At 46.0% G+C, this 16799-nt stretch overlaps 1 protein-coding gene across 2 annotated transcripts in view; it reads right to left on the bottom strand.

The window, feature by feature from the left end:
• exoc3l2b (exocyst complex component 3-like 2b) overlaps positions 1-16799 on the bottom strand; it is a 37930-nt gene that overhangs the window by 19826 nt on the left and 1305 nt on the right. Inside the window, exons 1-3 of one of the 2 annotated variants that reach the window (XM_041940228.1) lie at positions 15529-15664; positions 3908-4426; positions 3496-3731 (exon numbers count right to left, since the gene is read on the bottom strand). In XM_041940228.1, the coding sequence (XP_041796162.1) occupies positions 3496-3731; positions 3908-4389 (718 nt within the window). In that variant the 5' untranslated portion in view covers positions 4390-4426; positions 15529-15664. Of the gene's footprint in view, positions 1-3495; positions 3732-3907; positions 4427-15528; positions 15665-16799 lie in introns of those variants that run through there. The other variant, XM_041940229.1, reaches the window with a different exon arrangement.

Raw genomic sequence — 16799 nt, 5'->3', positions numbered from 1 at the left:
GATCTTTGCTAGAACTGAAAGTGGTTTCCATTTTAAAGTTTGCAGCACAGCTTTTTGTGTGCAGATGTTTGGTTTGAAGTACAGGTGTTTGGTTTGGTTTGGTGTGCAGGTGTTTGGTTTGGTTTGGTGTGCAGGTGTTTGGTTTGGGCTGTAGTACAGGTATTTGGTTTGAAGTTCAGGTGGTGGATTTTGTCTGAAGTTCAGGTGTTTGGTTTGAAGGACAGGTGTTTGGTTTGAAGTACAGGTGTTTGGTTTGGTGTGCAGGTGGTGGATTTGGTTTGAAGTTCAGGTGTTTGGTTTGGCTTGGTGCGCAGGTGTTTGGTGATGTCTGCAGTACAGGTGTTTCTTCCATCCTGATTGCAGGTTTTGGAGTTTGTGTTTGAAGTACACCTCTCCAGAAACACCTGATCTGATTTAGTAACTGTGTGCTGTTCTGTTATGAATTCATCAGTGAAGTGAACAGACCCACAGTCTGCACTGGAGTGAGCTGCAGGTCATTCGGCTTTCAGGCGAAGCGTGATCAGTATTTTGTGTCTGACATCAGAACCAGCAGCATGTGATAGGATCCTTCTTCATATAGCAGCGACTTCACTGGACAACACTGCTTTCAGGAGTTTCTCCTCTAACAGGGAGCTGCTCCTTTTAGCCTCAGGACGTTTGGTGAACATGACTCTGGCTCCGTCGCAGGAACAACCTGAGCTCACCTGCGTCAGATAACATCAGCCTCTGACCCCGACCAGCACCAGTGTGTGTGTGTGTGTGTTTAAACGGTACATAACAGCGATGCAGGTACAAACAGCTCTGACTCCTGTTCAGCAATAACACACACACACACACACACACACACACACACACACACACACACCTAATCTGCTGATATGGTGGTTTAGCACCACCTGAAAACAAGCCCCCGTCTGAGCATCCAGAACCTTCTCTCAGCCGAGAACTCTATTCTCTTCTCCTTCAATTACAAACAGCAGAAAAAGTTTAGCAGAATCCGATTGAGGACTCTGGTCCCTGGTGGACCCGTGAAGACCTCTAATTTAGCCTCTGAACAGAAATCACCAGTCCACCGTTTGCCTTTAACTGAATGACATGACAGTGCTCCAGTGTGTGTGATTACAGTAATAACAGCCGACAGCTGAGTCAGACGGTGATGCAACGTGTTCCCTTTAACCACAGCTGTTGTCTGAACCCAAAACCTGGTTTTCAAGCCTTTTCTGTCAGACCACATATATAAAAGTGAGTGTCAGGACTTCTCACAGACGAAGTCACAGTCACATATCTAATGAATGACCGCCGTCCAGGAACTACCTCGATCACAAGATGAGATATAAGAGAAATTAGATATGAATATTCTGACTGAGGAGCTTCTTCTCTTGTTATTTATCTTGTTGCTGGTCACACCGTTCACAATAATTCATGTCGAGAGTTTTTAAAAGTCAAACATGTGGTGTTGGTTTCTCATAGTAAGCATTTGCTGGTAATCCCTTTAGGTTTTGGACTCAGACGACTTCAGTATAAGATCGAGAATGCAACATACAGAGAGAGCCCCCGTGGAGGAGAAGGTTGGAAGCCAAGATCAAGAAGAACGTTAGTCGGCTAAAAGAGGTGCAGAAGACTTTCACAATAGACAGATGAGGCTTTAGCTCTAGCAGCTCTAGCTGCTGGGCTAAAGAGGTACACCAGGGAAGCAGAAGCCTGTTCTTCAAAGACCCATCCAGGGTGCAGTCTGAGCTGCAAGGGAATAACAGCACAAGGACCGGCACACAAGAGCTGAGACTGAGCACATCGGAGAAAGAGGCATCACACAACACCAATGATAAGTGGCTGGTGGACCAAAGAGCGGACCGCAGCAAATAGCTGCCTCCCGTACTTCCAGTTGTACGCCAGGATTGAACAGGATATTGACTCACAGAGTCTTACAGCGAGGACATCAGGATGTCACTCGCACTGGATAAGTGTGGTTGCATGGTGGAGATGAGAGGGAAGGTGATCAGGAGCCATGACGAGGACGAAAGGAGGTCAGTCACAGACAAATACCTCCAGAGGGTCAAACAGGAGCTGAGACGGCAGCTCTGTGGAAGGAATAAGACCCAAGTCATCAACATATTCGCCCTACCACTCATCAGGTAACCAGCTGGAAAAGTAAGTTGGCCACAGGAGTAAATAGATGCCACTGACATCAAGACAAGAAAGCTCCTCACAGAGTATGGAGGGTTCCACCCAAAGTCCACTACCCTGAAACTCCAAAAAGCACCGAAATGGGGGTGGATGAGGATTAGTGAGTGTCAGAGCCACAATACGAAGATATACAGAGATGGAAAAAGGAGCATCCATGAATACATCAGGAAGATGGCCCCCTGGCATGAACTGCTAAGAGCTTCAGGCAGCAGAGGGTGATGAGGAAGAAGAGAAACTATGGAAGAAAAAACCCTCCGTGGGATGGATACAGAGAGATAAAGGAAGTGGCTGACATCAAGAAACCATACCAGTGGCTAGAAAAGGCCGGACTGAAGGGCAGCACAGAGGCTCTGATCTGATCAACAGGCCCTGCCACCACAGAGGCCGGGGTCCACCACGGCAGACGGGACCCAAGCTGTGCAAAGACAGTCAGCACATAACAGAAGGTTGTAAGTGTGCAAGCTAGGACAGTGTCCACTGAGAGGCATCTAAAGAGTCTGGGACAGCGTGTAGGAAGATCTCTGCCAGTCCTCAAGTCCCAGAGGGACACACCACTGAACATGGTTGGCAACAACACAGCTAAGATTCTGCGGGTCTTCACGGTCAAGACTGACAAATAGCTGCTGGCTAATGAACCAGGCATTGTGGTGGTGGAGGAGGAGCAGAAGAGGCCACCTGTGATACATGTGATGATGATCCAGCTGACGAAGGAGCACGAGAAGATTGAGAGGCAACTGAGAGAACAACTGCAACAGATGACACAGTGGGAATTATACAGAACAACTATTTTAACATGTAAACAAGGGTGTGGAGGAACTGAGAACACACACACACACACACACACACACACACACACACACACACACACACACACACACACTTGAATCATTCATGACAAAACAGCAGAGTAAACAGGGTGCGATAAACAATAGACGCCCTCACAAAGTTTCCACGACCGGCCCAATACTTATAATATCTCACAGGTCACAGGTCACAAACACACACACACACACACACGCACACGCACATGCACACTTTCCAAAAATATTTCAGTGTCATTGTGGAAACTCCTGGAGAATTACAGCATCTCATCAACCAGTTGGACCTGATGTCGCTTTCATAAAGCTCTCTCTCTCTCTCTCTCTCTCTCTCTCTCTCTCTCTCTCTCTCTCTCTCTCTCTCTCTCTCTCTCTCTCTCTCTCTCTCTCTCTCTCTCTCTCTCTCTCTCTCTCTCTCTCTCTCTCTCTCTCTCTCTCTCCATGTGAGTTGGTTGATAGAAATGGAAATGAGTTGTGTCCTTGTGGTTCTTACCTGACAGTGGCTCTCTGGGTTTGACAGCATCCACCTCCTCCTGCACCGGCTGCTCCTCCGGGCCCTGGGATGTACGGTCGGCCATGGACTCCCTCTTCAGCTTACCGAGGCCCACCATCTTCATGAAGGACAGACGACGGCTGGTGGAGTCACATTCGCTCTCTGAACAGTTCAGCTCGCCGTTGATGAAAGACTCCTTACGGGATCCGAGGGTGTCGCGATATTTCCCCGCAAACCTGCAGGGACGTGAAGCAAGAAGCTACGGAGTGAACAAACTCCCGTCATCACATTTATCTCCACACACCTCCCTCATCCTTCTCTACCTTACAAAACTCCCCTCGCCATCAAATTGGCCTCATGTTTTCTTACTTATCCGTCTTTACCTTCACTAAAAGCTTTTATCCTTATTTACCTCAATAAACTTCCTTCAGAGCTCCTCCTCCCCCTCTTCTTCTTCTCTGCAGGTGAAGGCGTCCCTTGCAGCGACCCCTGTGGGGAGGGTGTTTCGCTTCCTTTGCTCCTCCCCGACATTCTCAGGTTCTTCCCCAGCTTTCCCAGAGTCTTCAGCGGGGACTTGAATTTGAACGTTCCCTTCCCTGATCCTCCGCCTCCGCCTCCACTTCCCTTTTTCCCCTCGTTAGCCTCATTCTCATCCTCCTCATCCTCAAATGGGTTGCGGTCCCTTGGCCCGTCGCCATCAAGGAGCGAGCTGCCGGGTGACCAGTGGTTGCCATGGCCACCATTGCCGTGGATGTTGTCGTCGTCGTTGTCGAAGGGGTTGTGATGGTGATGGTGGGGGGTGATGTTGAGGCTCATCCTGCGCAGGATCAAAGCGTTGTCTAAAGTCGGACCACCGCCTTTCAGGCGCACTGGGAGGTTTTTGAGGATGGGCATGATGCGGCTGGGGGGAGGGGGACAAGGAGGGAGGAACCTGAGGAAGGAGGGGAGAGAGATCCAATCAATCATGGACACTTTGACAAGACCGCTGAGTCTATTTCTACTGGACGGGCTGAAGTTTCCAAACCAAACCACGATGGAAAAGGATGAAACAATAAATCAATAAGTCAACAAAGCTGCGTTAAACAGAGACACCCTGGATCCACAAACATCAAAGAGTTTCAGAGAAACTAAAGACGCTGTTGTGTTTTCTTGCAGACAAATTAACATTAGCTTCAAAACTCAGTTTGTGTGCCAACATCACTTCTCTTGACTGTAAACAGCTGACGATCACTCCTTCAGCAAATCTTTTAATGTGGGCTTGAAGATAATTGTCGTACTTCGGGGGAGGACCTGGTCTGATTAGGAAATTATTAATCAGGCATTATTTTGGTTATTAGTGAGAAGTTGAGAGTTGAGACCAGGAGGCAGAGCCGCAGTCCTTCATGCTTCTCTGTGCTGTTGAGCAGTTTCCCACCCAGAGCTGACTCGGACATGTGGGAAGTATTCTGGAATCAGATTTTCTCAAATGCGGACAACGTTGCTCCCCATGAGAAATCTCATCTGTCATCCTCATGGGTGTTTACATTCCCCCCAAAGCCCTCAGCCAAGAAGCACAACGCTCGCTGGCCGAGCAAGTTTCCTCTTTGGAAAACTCTCGGCCAAACTCTGTAATTCTTGTCGTGGGAGATTTCAACATGTGTAATCTCTCGCATGAACTGCCGAGCGACGGACAGCCGGTGACGTGTGCTACACGCCCTGGTAACATATTGGACCAGGTTTTCTCCGCCATAAAACAGCGTACTGCTCCATCCCCCTCACACCAGAACAAGCTCGGTTCAGAGGATGGGCTCATTTAAGCAACAAAATTTTTAAATTTTCTGCCTCAAAGCATCAAAGAGTTCCCTCAACTGTCACTATCATGTTTTGTTTTTAGCTCAAACACACAAAAATACAAATCTGCCAACGTTAACACCGATTACAGAGTACAAGGCTGGATTTTCAAAATAAAAGTCCCAAATGGTAACAGGAGCTTACCATGGGGCCACAGACAGGCCTCGATTTTCAAAATAAAAACTTCTAATTGAGTGTTTTCTACCTTTTATGCTTCTTAAAATATTAAGCTTTGTTCAACAATTTGAATTAACTAGTTTAGCTTCAGTTTATCAGGCTTTTCAGCAGGACATTTTAGCTTTTGAGGAAATCTATTTCCCATTTCTGCGTTTCCTACATTACTGTTAGCACTCAGCTCAATCTATGCTAAGCTTACGGCAGAAACGTCACATCTTCTTTACCTGAAGAACACACCTGCAGTGTTCCCACTTTGAGGGAAGCTTTTAATGACTCTGCTGATAAGCCACTTACGCTACATGACCACCTGTCAGATAACACAGAACACACACGCTGTGGTGATCAGTCGCCATGGCAACACATCAGTCTCAACCTCCACTTCCTGAAAGATGTCCGGTTCAGTTGAGGACCAGGTGGATATGGGATACACCTTTTATAGATACTGCCTACTAGCTGCCGACATTAGCTAACAATCAATCAGCGGTGGAAAGTAATTAAGTACATTTACATTTAGTTACAGGTTACTTTTCAGATTCAGATTAATAATACAAAACATGATTTTATTATTACTAATAAAACATGCTGTATTATTATACGTTAAGCTAACCAGCAGTATACGGTATAAAATCATTAAAATGCGCATTACCAGCTGCAACATTAAAGTGATCAATAATCTATCAATGATTATAGTCCAATAATATAATACATGTTGTCTGAAATAGGCCATTCTGCATAACAAATACTTTTATTTTTAATACTTGAAGCATATTTGAAGTTACTTATTGAAGTTTCAATAAGTAACATTTTGAATGGAGGACTTTTACTTGTAACAGAGTATTTCTACACTGTGGTATTACAACTTCTACTGAAGTAAAAGATGTCATTTACCCCGTTTACCCCAAATCACATTGAACTGAATAAAATTTGATAACTGCCCCCGTGTTCAAGATCAAAGCACATATATTTGGCATGTAACAGGACATGAATGGGACACAACAGCGACACACAACAACACAGTGACATCACTATTACATCATAATGAAATGATCTGAACCACCAGTTTGGAGGTTAAAACCAAAGTTCAACACTCATACAGGCAGAGGACTGATCTGATCTGTGATCTGTGGCTGCTCTGACAGTGTTGAGTTGACCCACACATGACGACAGATGAAGGTGTTTTGAGTTGCATCACGCTGCCGGTGTGTGTTACCTTTATGTGAACACACCCAAACTCACCCTTCAAATGATCCACTGCACTGTGAAACTGCACCACCACCCAAGTCCAGGAGGTAAAGTTTAACCAGGAAATTGCTCCACAGTTCAACACTTGACTCTCTGCCATGGCAACAAAACACGCTCATTTCTGATTGGTGGCCGATCACTTAGGTGTTCACGTCAACAATAACACCGAGGCTTCAGGCTGGGACATCTTCAAGGACTTCTGGATTTACCTCAAGGACCCAGAGTCTCATCAGTCACCGCTGGTTAATAACCTCGTGGCTCATTTGAACTGCCTCTGGAACATTTGTAAGGACTCCTCAAGGACTCCCACAACAGTCAGACTGACTATGTGACAGAAAATCCTGCTCTCTGACTGGCTGAAGGGTCACGGTTAATTAAACAGGTAACCATAGCAACCATACAGGTGCTTCAGTTAGCAGTTAACTAACCTGACTGATATTAAACGGACTGCAAATGCAGATTTAAACACAGCAGACCTTTGTCCCTTCGGTGAGTGGACATAGTAGAAGACACAGGATGACATACGATCACACATGTGGGTGTGAGCAGGTCAACAGGGAGCTTCTGACTGATCCCGCCCAGTTATAACGCAGCTGAGGTCACGTGTTCCCACGGCGATGAACAATTAAGACATAAAGTCATCAAACATTAACCGACGGCAGGTTTTCACTGAGCAGAGATCAGCTCTGTAATGATTCATAGAAAACGTCTTGAAATAAATCTGCCTTCAGGCAACGAGGGAATGATTCCCATCACGACGGTTCTCAATGAGCAAACACTCAAAGAATTTAATCCTCAGTTAATAAATGACTTATTACAACAGTCTGATCTGACGGCGTCGCATTCAAAACGTGGCCTGAAAGGATGTTTATGAAACTAAAGTGAAGGCAGGATGTCAAGGCCAGAAACATGTTTCTGTGCACATCGTAACTGATTACTGATCAGTTCAAATCCTGCAAGAGACTCAGAAGTGAACGAAAAAAACTGAAAGATACTAAACATGCAGGACAGACTGAAAAGAGCCCAGCGAGCGGGACTGGGAGCGGATGTTGTTCATGTTGTTGGTTCTGCAGCCTCACCAGCTCAGGACACACACACACACACACACACACACACACACACACAGGAACATACTATAAGGGTGACCGTACAGTACTTGTAAAGGAAAGTACTGCACAACTAAGGAAGCTACACACACACACACACACACGGGTGAAGTGGGAAGTGATTCAGTGGCGTTGGTTCCATAAATACCCAGCAGCCCCGGCGGCAGGCTCAGGAAACCCACATGGAGCCCAGCGGCTCTCACACACAACCTGTTTTCTTCAAGAGGGTCGCAGGGCATCGCGGAAGCTTCTGGACACAAACAATGGGAGCGGAAAGGACAGCGATACTGTGACGGACAGAGGCGAAGGACTCCCGGGTCTCTGCTGCTCGCCGCTGGGTGTGGTCCAGTCACAACCACCACCACGCCAGAGTCAGGATGGCAGGCCGACCAGGCCGAGTGTTTATCTGAGCTCCTCAGTCACATCTCTTTAATGCTCTAAAGACCAACTGAAAGTCTGGACCGGGGGCTTTCTGTGAGGGACAGGTGCACACAGGTGCTCTAAAACAGTTTGCGTCAAAACTCACACTTAAAGTCAGAACTTCTTCTGAATGAACAGACAGGATACACATGTTTTTAGATTCGGTGTGACTCACCCGAGGACATCACCATCTCTGATGCATCCACAACAAACGTCCGTAAACGATCACAGAGAAGACTCTGCAGAACTTCCCTGAGAATCATCCTGGTTTTAACTTCCCTTCAGTATCACACTGATCCAGTGTCTGTCCACGAGTACACCGCTAACAGGAGCTGCTAACAGGAGCTGCTAACAGCAGCTGCTAACAGGAGCTGCTAACAGCAGCCGCTAACAGGAGCCGCTAACAGGAGCTGCTAACAGGAGCTGCTAACAGCTAATTCAACAGACTGTAATGTAAACAGATACACAGGCCTCAGCGAGTCAGTGGACAGAAGATGAAGCCAAAAGTGACACAATGTGTCAGATTTACTGTTTTATTTAAAGTGAAGCTTCTGACACAAACAATCACCTGATTGGTTTAGAAAGTAATCAGCAGATCAATCAATCAGCGCTGACTCAGAGGTTCAGGATCAGCACAAACAGACCACAGGTGATGTGAAGGTGAACCTGCTGTGCTGCACGTCACAAACGATCCAATGAGCATCAAGAATCCAGCACGCAAACGTCCCCAAACACCACACACACACACGTTTAAACTCCCCGCGGAGACACATCACTTCCTGTTAGCGTCTGCTGTCTGCGTGTGTTTCGTGTCCACCATCAGCCGAAGGTGACGAGATCGTGACCTTTCAACAAAACACAAACAGAAAACCAGGAAGAGACCCAGATATCCAATCAGACGGCGGCACAGACCTCAGCCTTGACCTCCAGCATGAAGGAGACTGATGGCTGCGTAATCAGCTGATGTATGTGCGCTGTAGGAAACAGCTGGAACAGTCAGTACATTCCAACAAACAACAGGAATCAATTAATAAAAGCAGCTGATCGCTCACTTCCTGCCCAAACTTCATCATTATTTCCATCTGAAACAGAGAGACAAACGAGTGAAAGCTGAAGACGAACAAACGACGTTTACTCCAAAACACTGGATCCTGCATTTCCCACAATGCAACTGTCGTTTCATTAGCCCCTCCCTGCCTGGTTTAGACCATTAGAAACATCAGAAATCTGCTTCTTCATTTTCTCTTTGAGAGGGAGATTCAGAATGCGGCTAGCCTAGCTTAGCATAAAGACGTGGGGAAACAGCTAGCCTGGCTCTGTCCAAAGTTCAAAAGTACAACAGTGTCTTGGCCTGACGTGTTTGTTTTGGTGCAGATGTAATAACCTGTTGCTGGAAACAAGTCCAGACATGACGGCACCAGACCTGCAGCCTCCCCGAACGCTTCAGTAGTTTCACAAATGTTGGACTCTTCCTTTAAGCTAATCGTGTGAGTCTAGAGACAGGAAGCAGAGACATCCTTAAACTGATCTAAAAAAGTAGCTGTTAGAAATTAAAGCCTGAAAGCTACAAGCTACAATCAACTGTCAAACAAACTTCAGGTCAAATAAATTTCAAAATAAGAGCACGATACAGCCTTAGAACAACATAAAAATAATTTAATGACACAGTTAATTTTTTAAATAACACAGTTTTAACAGAAATCATTAGAGCTTTTTGATCTGAGGTGGCCCTGAACTGATCACAGATCAGACTGTGTGTCGGGGTAGAGCCATCAGAGTAGATGATTGATGAGAGCCGCTCTGATAAAAAGAACTTTAATGGCTCCAAAGTCCCATCAGCCACCTCTCTGTGACGTCTCACCTCTCAGTTTAAACCGCCATCGTCTCAGAGCTGAACAACGATGATTGATGATCTGTTTTACATCATCAGCACGATCACGGTGACGGAGACGGATCAATGTGAATGTGACTATAATCCTACAAGAAGCAATCAACATGCTACACTTTGAATGAATCTGCTGTTCAGTTTGTGCGGATCAGTCAGACTCTGAGACCACGACGAAGCATTTTCTAATCTACCGTGATCAATGTGCCAAAAACCCACAATGAACATTGAAACCATGAAGAAACCACAGTTCATCTCAGCTGCGTCACGTCCTCATCTGGCTCACAAAGTCTTCAAGTTCAGCAGCGTTCTGTTCAGCTATGATCAATATTAACAGATATCTATTAACATGTGTGTGTGTGTATATACAGAACATATACATATATGGGATGGGAGTCACGCTAACATGATAGAAGGTGTGTTTGCTCATTTGGTTTGACCTTCTGAAAAGGAAACAGGGTCATTATCTGTAACAAGTTAGCTTAGCTGAGGATGGAACGGCTAGCTTCTCTGACAAGTGATCAGTTTTTAGCTCTGTGGATGTCAATGTCCGTCCGTCCGTCCGTCTGTCCGTCTGTCTGTCCATCCTCCACTTTGATCCAGACTGAAACGTCTCATAAACTGTATGATGGTTGTGATAAATGTGGTTCAGACGTGGTTGTTCTCCTCAGGATGAACTGGATTAACTATATTGATCTTTCCTTCTAGCGCCATCATCAGGTCAACACATTATTGTGTCCAATACTTTGAGTTATGATCAAATACCTGCAGAACTGATGAAATTCAGCGTCAATTGCACGTGTTAACAGCTAGTTGGCAAAATTAGCATGCTAGCACCCTAAGCTAAAATGGGGCACTTTGTTAACATCATCCTGCTGACAGAGGCATCGTATCATACAAGAGATGTTTTAAAGGTGAAGAGAAAATGTTTTGTGGTTTAGTTTGGAGATGTTAGCTAAACAGGACATTCGCTAGTTAGCTTAGCTGATCTTTGAGGATCAAACTGCTTCTCTTATGAACATCGCAGTCGTGATTCACCACATATTTTCATCTTTTCCAGTCAGATATGAAGAGATTCTTTCAGCAGGACGGACAGTTAACAGTCAGGACACACAGAAGACAAACTTCAGAGGGAAATCCAGCATAATAAGAGCCAGATGCATACGTTTGCCTGCAGGCAGAGACGGAGATCTGGACCGTGGTGAGACGGGACCGACAAGGACTCTGAGCAACAACTGAACACATCGTGACAGGACCGTCAATAATCAATAATCAAACTGTCAGATATGACAGTGTGTGAGGTCACGGTCAACCATGCTGCATCTGTCTTTCATTAAGTAAAAACTGTCCTCTCAGCATCTTCCATGAGCGAAAACAGCTGTTAGAGAGAAATGCAATCTTATGTTTCCCCTGCAGAGAGGAATGTGGCTGGTTGAGTAAATGGCTCAGCGGTGAGCTGCAGCTGGGACAGCACAGAGGTCACAAGACCGAAGACGCTCGAGCACAAAAACACAGCCAGGGTATTCAGCTGCAAACCGATGGACGTTCAGGAGAGCCGCTGTTAGTTCACACCTCACAAGAGGCCGAATGTCTGATTCTTCATCCCAACAGAATGACAGCTGCCTACCTGAAGTCACATGATCTGACACCTGAGCGCCAACAGGTGAAGCTGCATCATCAGCAGGTTTACCTGTGAAGTCTTCTCTGCCGACCAGCAGCTTACAACATGTTCAGATTCAAAATATCTGCAAGGTGTCGACGCTCTTCATCCTGAACACATCAGCTGGAAGTTCACCTCAATGTTTGTGTTTGTATCCACCAAAGATATCTACCAATGCTATTGCTAATGCTAATGCTAAGGTTTTAGGACCACATGCTTCAGGTCAAGTAGAAGTCTGGCAACTACACAGTCTGATTAAGTTTCTAAAAAACAGGAAAAGTTGAACTCTGGTTTCCTGTTTCAAAATCAAACGATCTGTAAATCCACTCTGTCTGCAGAGAGTGACACCAGAGTGAAACCAGAGTGAAACCAGAGTGACACCAGAGTGAAACCAGAGTGAAACCAGAGTGAAACCAGAGTGACACCAGAGTGAAACCAGAGTGACACCAGAGTGACACCAGAATGACACCAGAGTGAAACCAGAGTGACACCAGAGTAAAACCAGAGTGACACACCAGAGTGACACACCAGAGTGACACCAGAGTGAAACCAGAGTGACACAGGGGTCAGAAAACCTTGTTCACACTAATTCCAAAACCACAAATAACCACAAACCAACTCATGCTCATCACTGTGGTTCAGTTCAGAGTTCGACTGCCGCCTCATTTAGAAAGTTTGAATGAAAAAGCTCTAAATCTGCAGCAGTTTCACACTTTAACTTCAGGCTGAATATTTAATATTTAAGCTGGATTTAATGACATTAACATCTGTTTGGAGTTTTCAGTGAAAGTCGATCAGAAAGGTTTGTTGTTGGAGACTCTTGTATCATACAAAGAGGTTTTAGCAGCGTCCTCGTAGAGCAGCAGCGTCAGCCCTGCCTCTGTGTTCCCACAGGATGCGTTCAGGCACAGACCCGAGTGTAGGTCACTTCGCTTCTGGCAGCATTCGGGTCACATTTACGATCGCAAAGTAAAACATGAGGCGTTACCTTCATGTCACTGTGATGTATGAAAGAGCCGGAGAGCACGGCTGAAAAGACTAGTCCAATAATCAATCAGTCGATCAGTGGAGGAAATAATCAGCTGATCGATCCAGAATGAAAAGAATCATTAGTTCAAATGAAGCTCAACCAGCTCCAACAGTAAAATCCTGCTTTGACATGAACGACTCACAGTAATCTGATGAGATCAGATAGAACAGGAGAACAGGAGAACAGTAGAACAGGAGAACAGTGGAACAGGAGAACAGGAGAACAGTCACAGGGATGTTTTACTGCACTCACTACCTTTACTGTAATACTTCAAATACATTTTCCTCATCATACTTCTACTGTAGTATGAGTATTTGTGCTGTGTATTAGCTCTTTTCCTGAACATGAAGGCTGCTGAAGTCATAAAGTCGGGGTGTGTCTCTGTTCAGAGTCTCTGTGTTGTAACAGCACTCGGCTTTATTACCTCTGATGACCAGTAAAACTTTAACTGACCGATGTCTGAGTGAGTGTGTGTGTGCGTGCGTGTGTGTGTGTGCGTGTGCGTGTGCGTAAACATTAAGACAGAGTCAGAGAAAACAGAAGTTAGTGGAGAAAAGTGAGAAAAGTTTGATTTGACTGAAACAAACAGGAGATCATTATTATTATTATCAGTCAGTGTGTGTGTGTGTGCGTGCGTGCGTGCGTGCGTGCGTGCGTGTGTGTCGAGGCTGCAGACTGACTTAGACTCCAGTTTAACGGAGACTCAACCTGTTCGGATGAAATATTGTATTTATAATGTTGAACATCTTTTATTTCTGTTTCAGATGATTAAAAACTGCTATCATTGATTTATATGATGTTTAGCTTCATGGAGATCACATGACCTGTTGATGGACGACATGTGAAGAAGACTGCTGGAGGATGAAGAAGCCTCGTATGTTAGAGGACTGCTGCGTCGTCCCAGAGCAGGTCGCCAACATTACAGCAAAGAGGTCAAAGGTCAAAGACGGACAGAGAAAAGTTCTGTTTTCAGGAGGAAGTTGACATGTGACAGGAAGTGAAACATTCTTCCAGCGCAGCAACTGTGGCTTCACTCGTTCATTCATTCACTCATTCATTTTCTCTGTATTCACAGGAGGAGGAGGAGGAGGAGGAGGAGGAGGTGAAGAAGGAAGCCAGTAGTGACTTTGATCGCCTGCATTCTTCTCCTGACTCAGCACATTTAGAAACTATGTAGAAACCTCAGAGAATGTGTCAGTGAACGCAGCGCACAATAAAAACCCTCTGTGGACACACACACACACACACACACACACACACACACACACACACACACATCTGTGACGTCATGCGACGGGCTGATGTCCTCAGTCCTGATGAAGAACTCGGAGGTCTTCATCAGCTGGTGCATCAGTGACTGACAGACAGCAGAAACTCGCTGAGTCGTGACTGTTTTCATCGACTGAATAATGAATGAATGAATGTTGATGAAGGGAAATCTGAAATCTGAACATTAAAGCTCAGCTGTTCTCGTCAGCTGTTCTCGTCAGCTGTTCTCGTGTTTTCTCTTCGCTTTGATTCGACTTCACACGTCAGTGAAAGTTAAAAAACTCAAACTAATATTTGACACAAACATGAATCATAAAGCAAACGTTCAAATAAATCAATGAACACAAGCATGAGCTCATCAGCAGGACCCTGAGCACAGACTGGGCTCCTCCCGGGGCTCCTCCCGGGGCCCCTCCCAGCCCCTGGGCCCCTCCCGGGGCTCCTCCCGGGGCCCCTCCCAGCCCCTGGGCCCCTCCCGGGGCTCCTCCCGGGGCCCCTCCCGGCCCCTCGCCTCCTGCTGGGGCCCCTGCTGACAGACACTTTGTCGATTATTAAACGCTGACAGTGATCAGCTGTCCTGTGATGGATGAATCCATACGTGAGGTTTTCTGTCTGATCATTAATCGACACATAGAAAAAAACAAATAGAAACTAAAACCACGAAACTCTCAAAACCAGGAAGGGTCCCTCAACAAGACCAGAACCACAACGAGGACCACCGGTCACAGCTGCAGTTGGACTGCAACAATCAAATGATTTCAAATGAGCTGCAGTAAAACTGAGAGCTCGGGGGGCTACCTGAGTCAGGTACATTTACCTGAGTCAGCTACATTTACCTGAGTCAGGTACATTTACCACATACGTTCTTTCCTTTAGCACTGAAGTGAAGTAAATGTACACTCGGACTCTGACCTGAAGCAGCACAGAGGTTAATCGATGACATTTCCTGAAGCCTCAAACGCACCGTGAGCCTGCAGAGCCACTGATGCAGACAGAAAAGTGAGCAGAGCCATTATCGATTATCGATTATCAGAAGTTTCTATAAGGTTCCAAACGAGACCACGAGCCGACGACCTTCAGACTTCCCACCAAACCAGACCACAATGATCCAGGTCGACCTCTGACCTTCAAACCTGAAGCGAAGCAGTGAAACCGGACCACCTGAGTCCAGACCTGCATCAGACTGTCGCACACAGATCATCGTCCAGCAGTCTAGACCTGAGACCAGATCAATAACACCAATCAATTCCTGGACTCGGACTTCAGAAAGCAGAACAAACTCATTCTGATCATTTGTGCTGCCTCAGACTCTGAGTCCAGCAGGACGCTGCTCTTCAGCTCTGAGGAGTCCGAAATGAGCTGAAACAGTGAATAAAACTTCATCATCTTCATCATCATCATCAGTGGAACTCACCGCGGGGAGTCATCGCGGCGGATCAGCGGCTCAAACTGTCAGCAGAATCCGCCTCAGGCACCGCAGGCGCTGCACACAAAGTCAGAGGGTCCCGGTGAGACGCGGAGCTCCGACCAGCACGGACCAGCTGCTCAACTGATCAGCTGCGACTCAACTACCCGACAGCCCCCGCGGCGGCGCTGCGTTCAGGCGCGGTCGGAAATGTGAGCGAGAAGAGCTTCAGCTGCAGCTCGTCAAACAGCAAAACACGACATGCTCATCACCGTTTACACGAGAGGCCGAGGCCGTTCTGGAGGAAGAGGAGGATGAGGAAGCACACGGATTCATCCAAGCAAAAAGAAATAAATGATGGATCATCGTTGGAGTTCCTTTTTAGGAAAGTGGAACCATTTCCTCAGACCTCCAGAACACCTGGGCTGGACTGATGAAACCTCCAGAACTGCAACTGAGACCTCTAGAACTGCAACACCTGAACTGGACTACTTCACTTTGGATCAGGAGGATCAGATATCTGCTGATCATCTTCAGGTTCCAACTGAACTGAAGTCAAACAAATATTCATTCAAGCAGGTTTAATCAAAGACTGTGTGTGTGTGTGTGTGTGTGTGTGTGTGTGTGTACATTCCTGTAGCTGGGAGTCATCGGTCAGTCAGTAAACACATGGACACTTTACAAAAGAACTGACACAATATTCATTAACTCTGCTTTCAACACAGGTCACACACACACGCTCATGCACACACACACACACAAAAAGAGACACACACACACAGACGCACACTAACCCTGCTCACCTTCCACCCTCAGACATAATTTACTGTGAACTTTCTGATCTGACGTCAGCAGGACGGCGTCATATGTCTGCAACCTCAAAAGCTGTCAACAAATCACCTCCCAGTATACCCAGTCCCAGTATACCCAGTCCCAGTATACCCAGTCCTAGTATACCCATAGCCACTTTGTCTTTATGTCTTTATTCTAAGGAGGGACAAACTGTCTCTATAACACAGAATCTCTAGGTGCTAAAATCTGTTCATTTCCATATAAAACAAAACAGAAATGCTGTTTTAACCTCTGAACCGTCCTTTACATGATGGATGATGTTTTATTTGCATCTTTACTACAAAGACAGCTGAGATTTACTGTCTTATTATTGACTCGCAACGTTTTTAGGAAAATATTAACTGAAAATCAAATTGGAAAATCTAGCCCTGAGTCGTGTCTACAGGTGTTCCTCTCAGCCTGCTAACATGTGCATGTAGCCTGAGAGA

This window comes from Chelmon rostratus, chromosome 7, assembly GCF_017976325.1.
Source record: "Chelmon rostratus isolate fCheRos1 chromosome 7, fCheRos1.pri, whole genome shotgun sequence".
NCBI classification, from domain to species: Eukaryota; Metazoa; Chordata; class Actinopteri; order Chaetodontiformes; family Chaetodontidae; genus Chelmon; species Chelmon rostratus.
The sequence above is the reverse complement of the archived record's forward strand: the minus strand, read 5'-3'. Positions and strand labels throughout refer to the sequence as shown.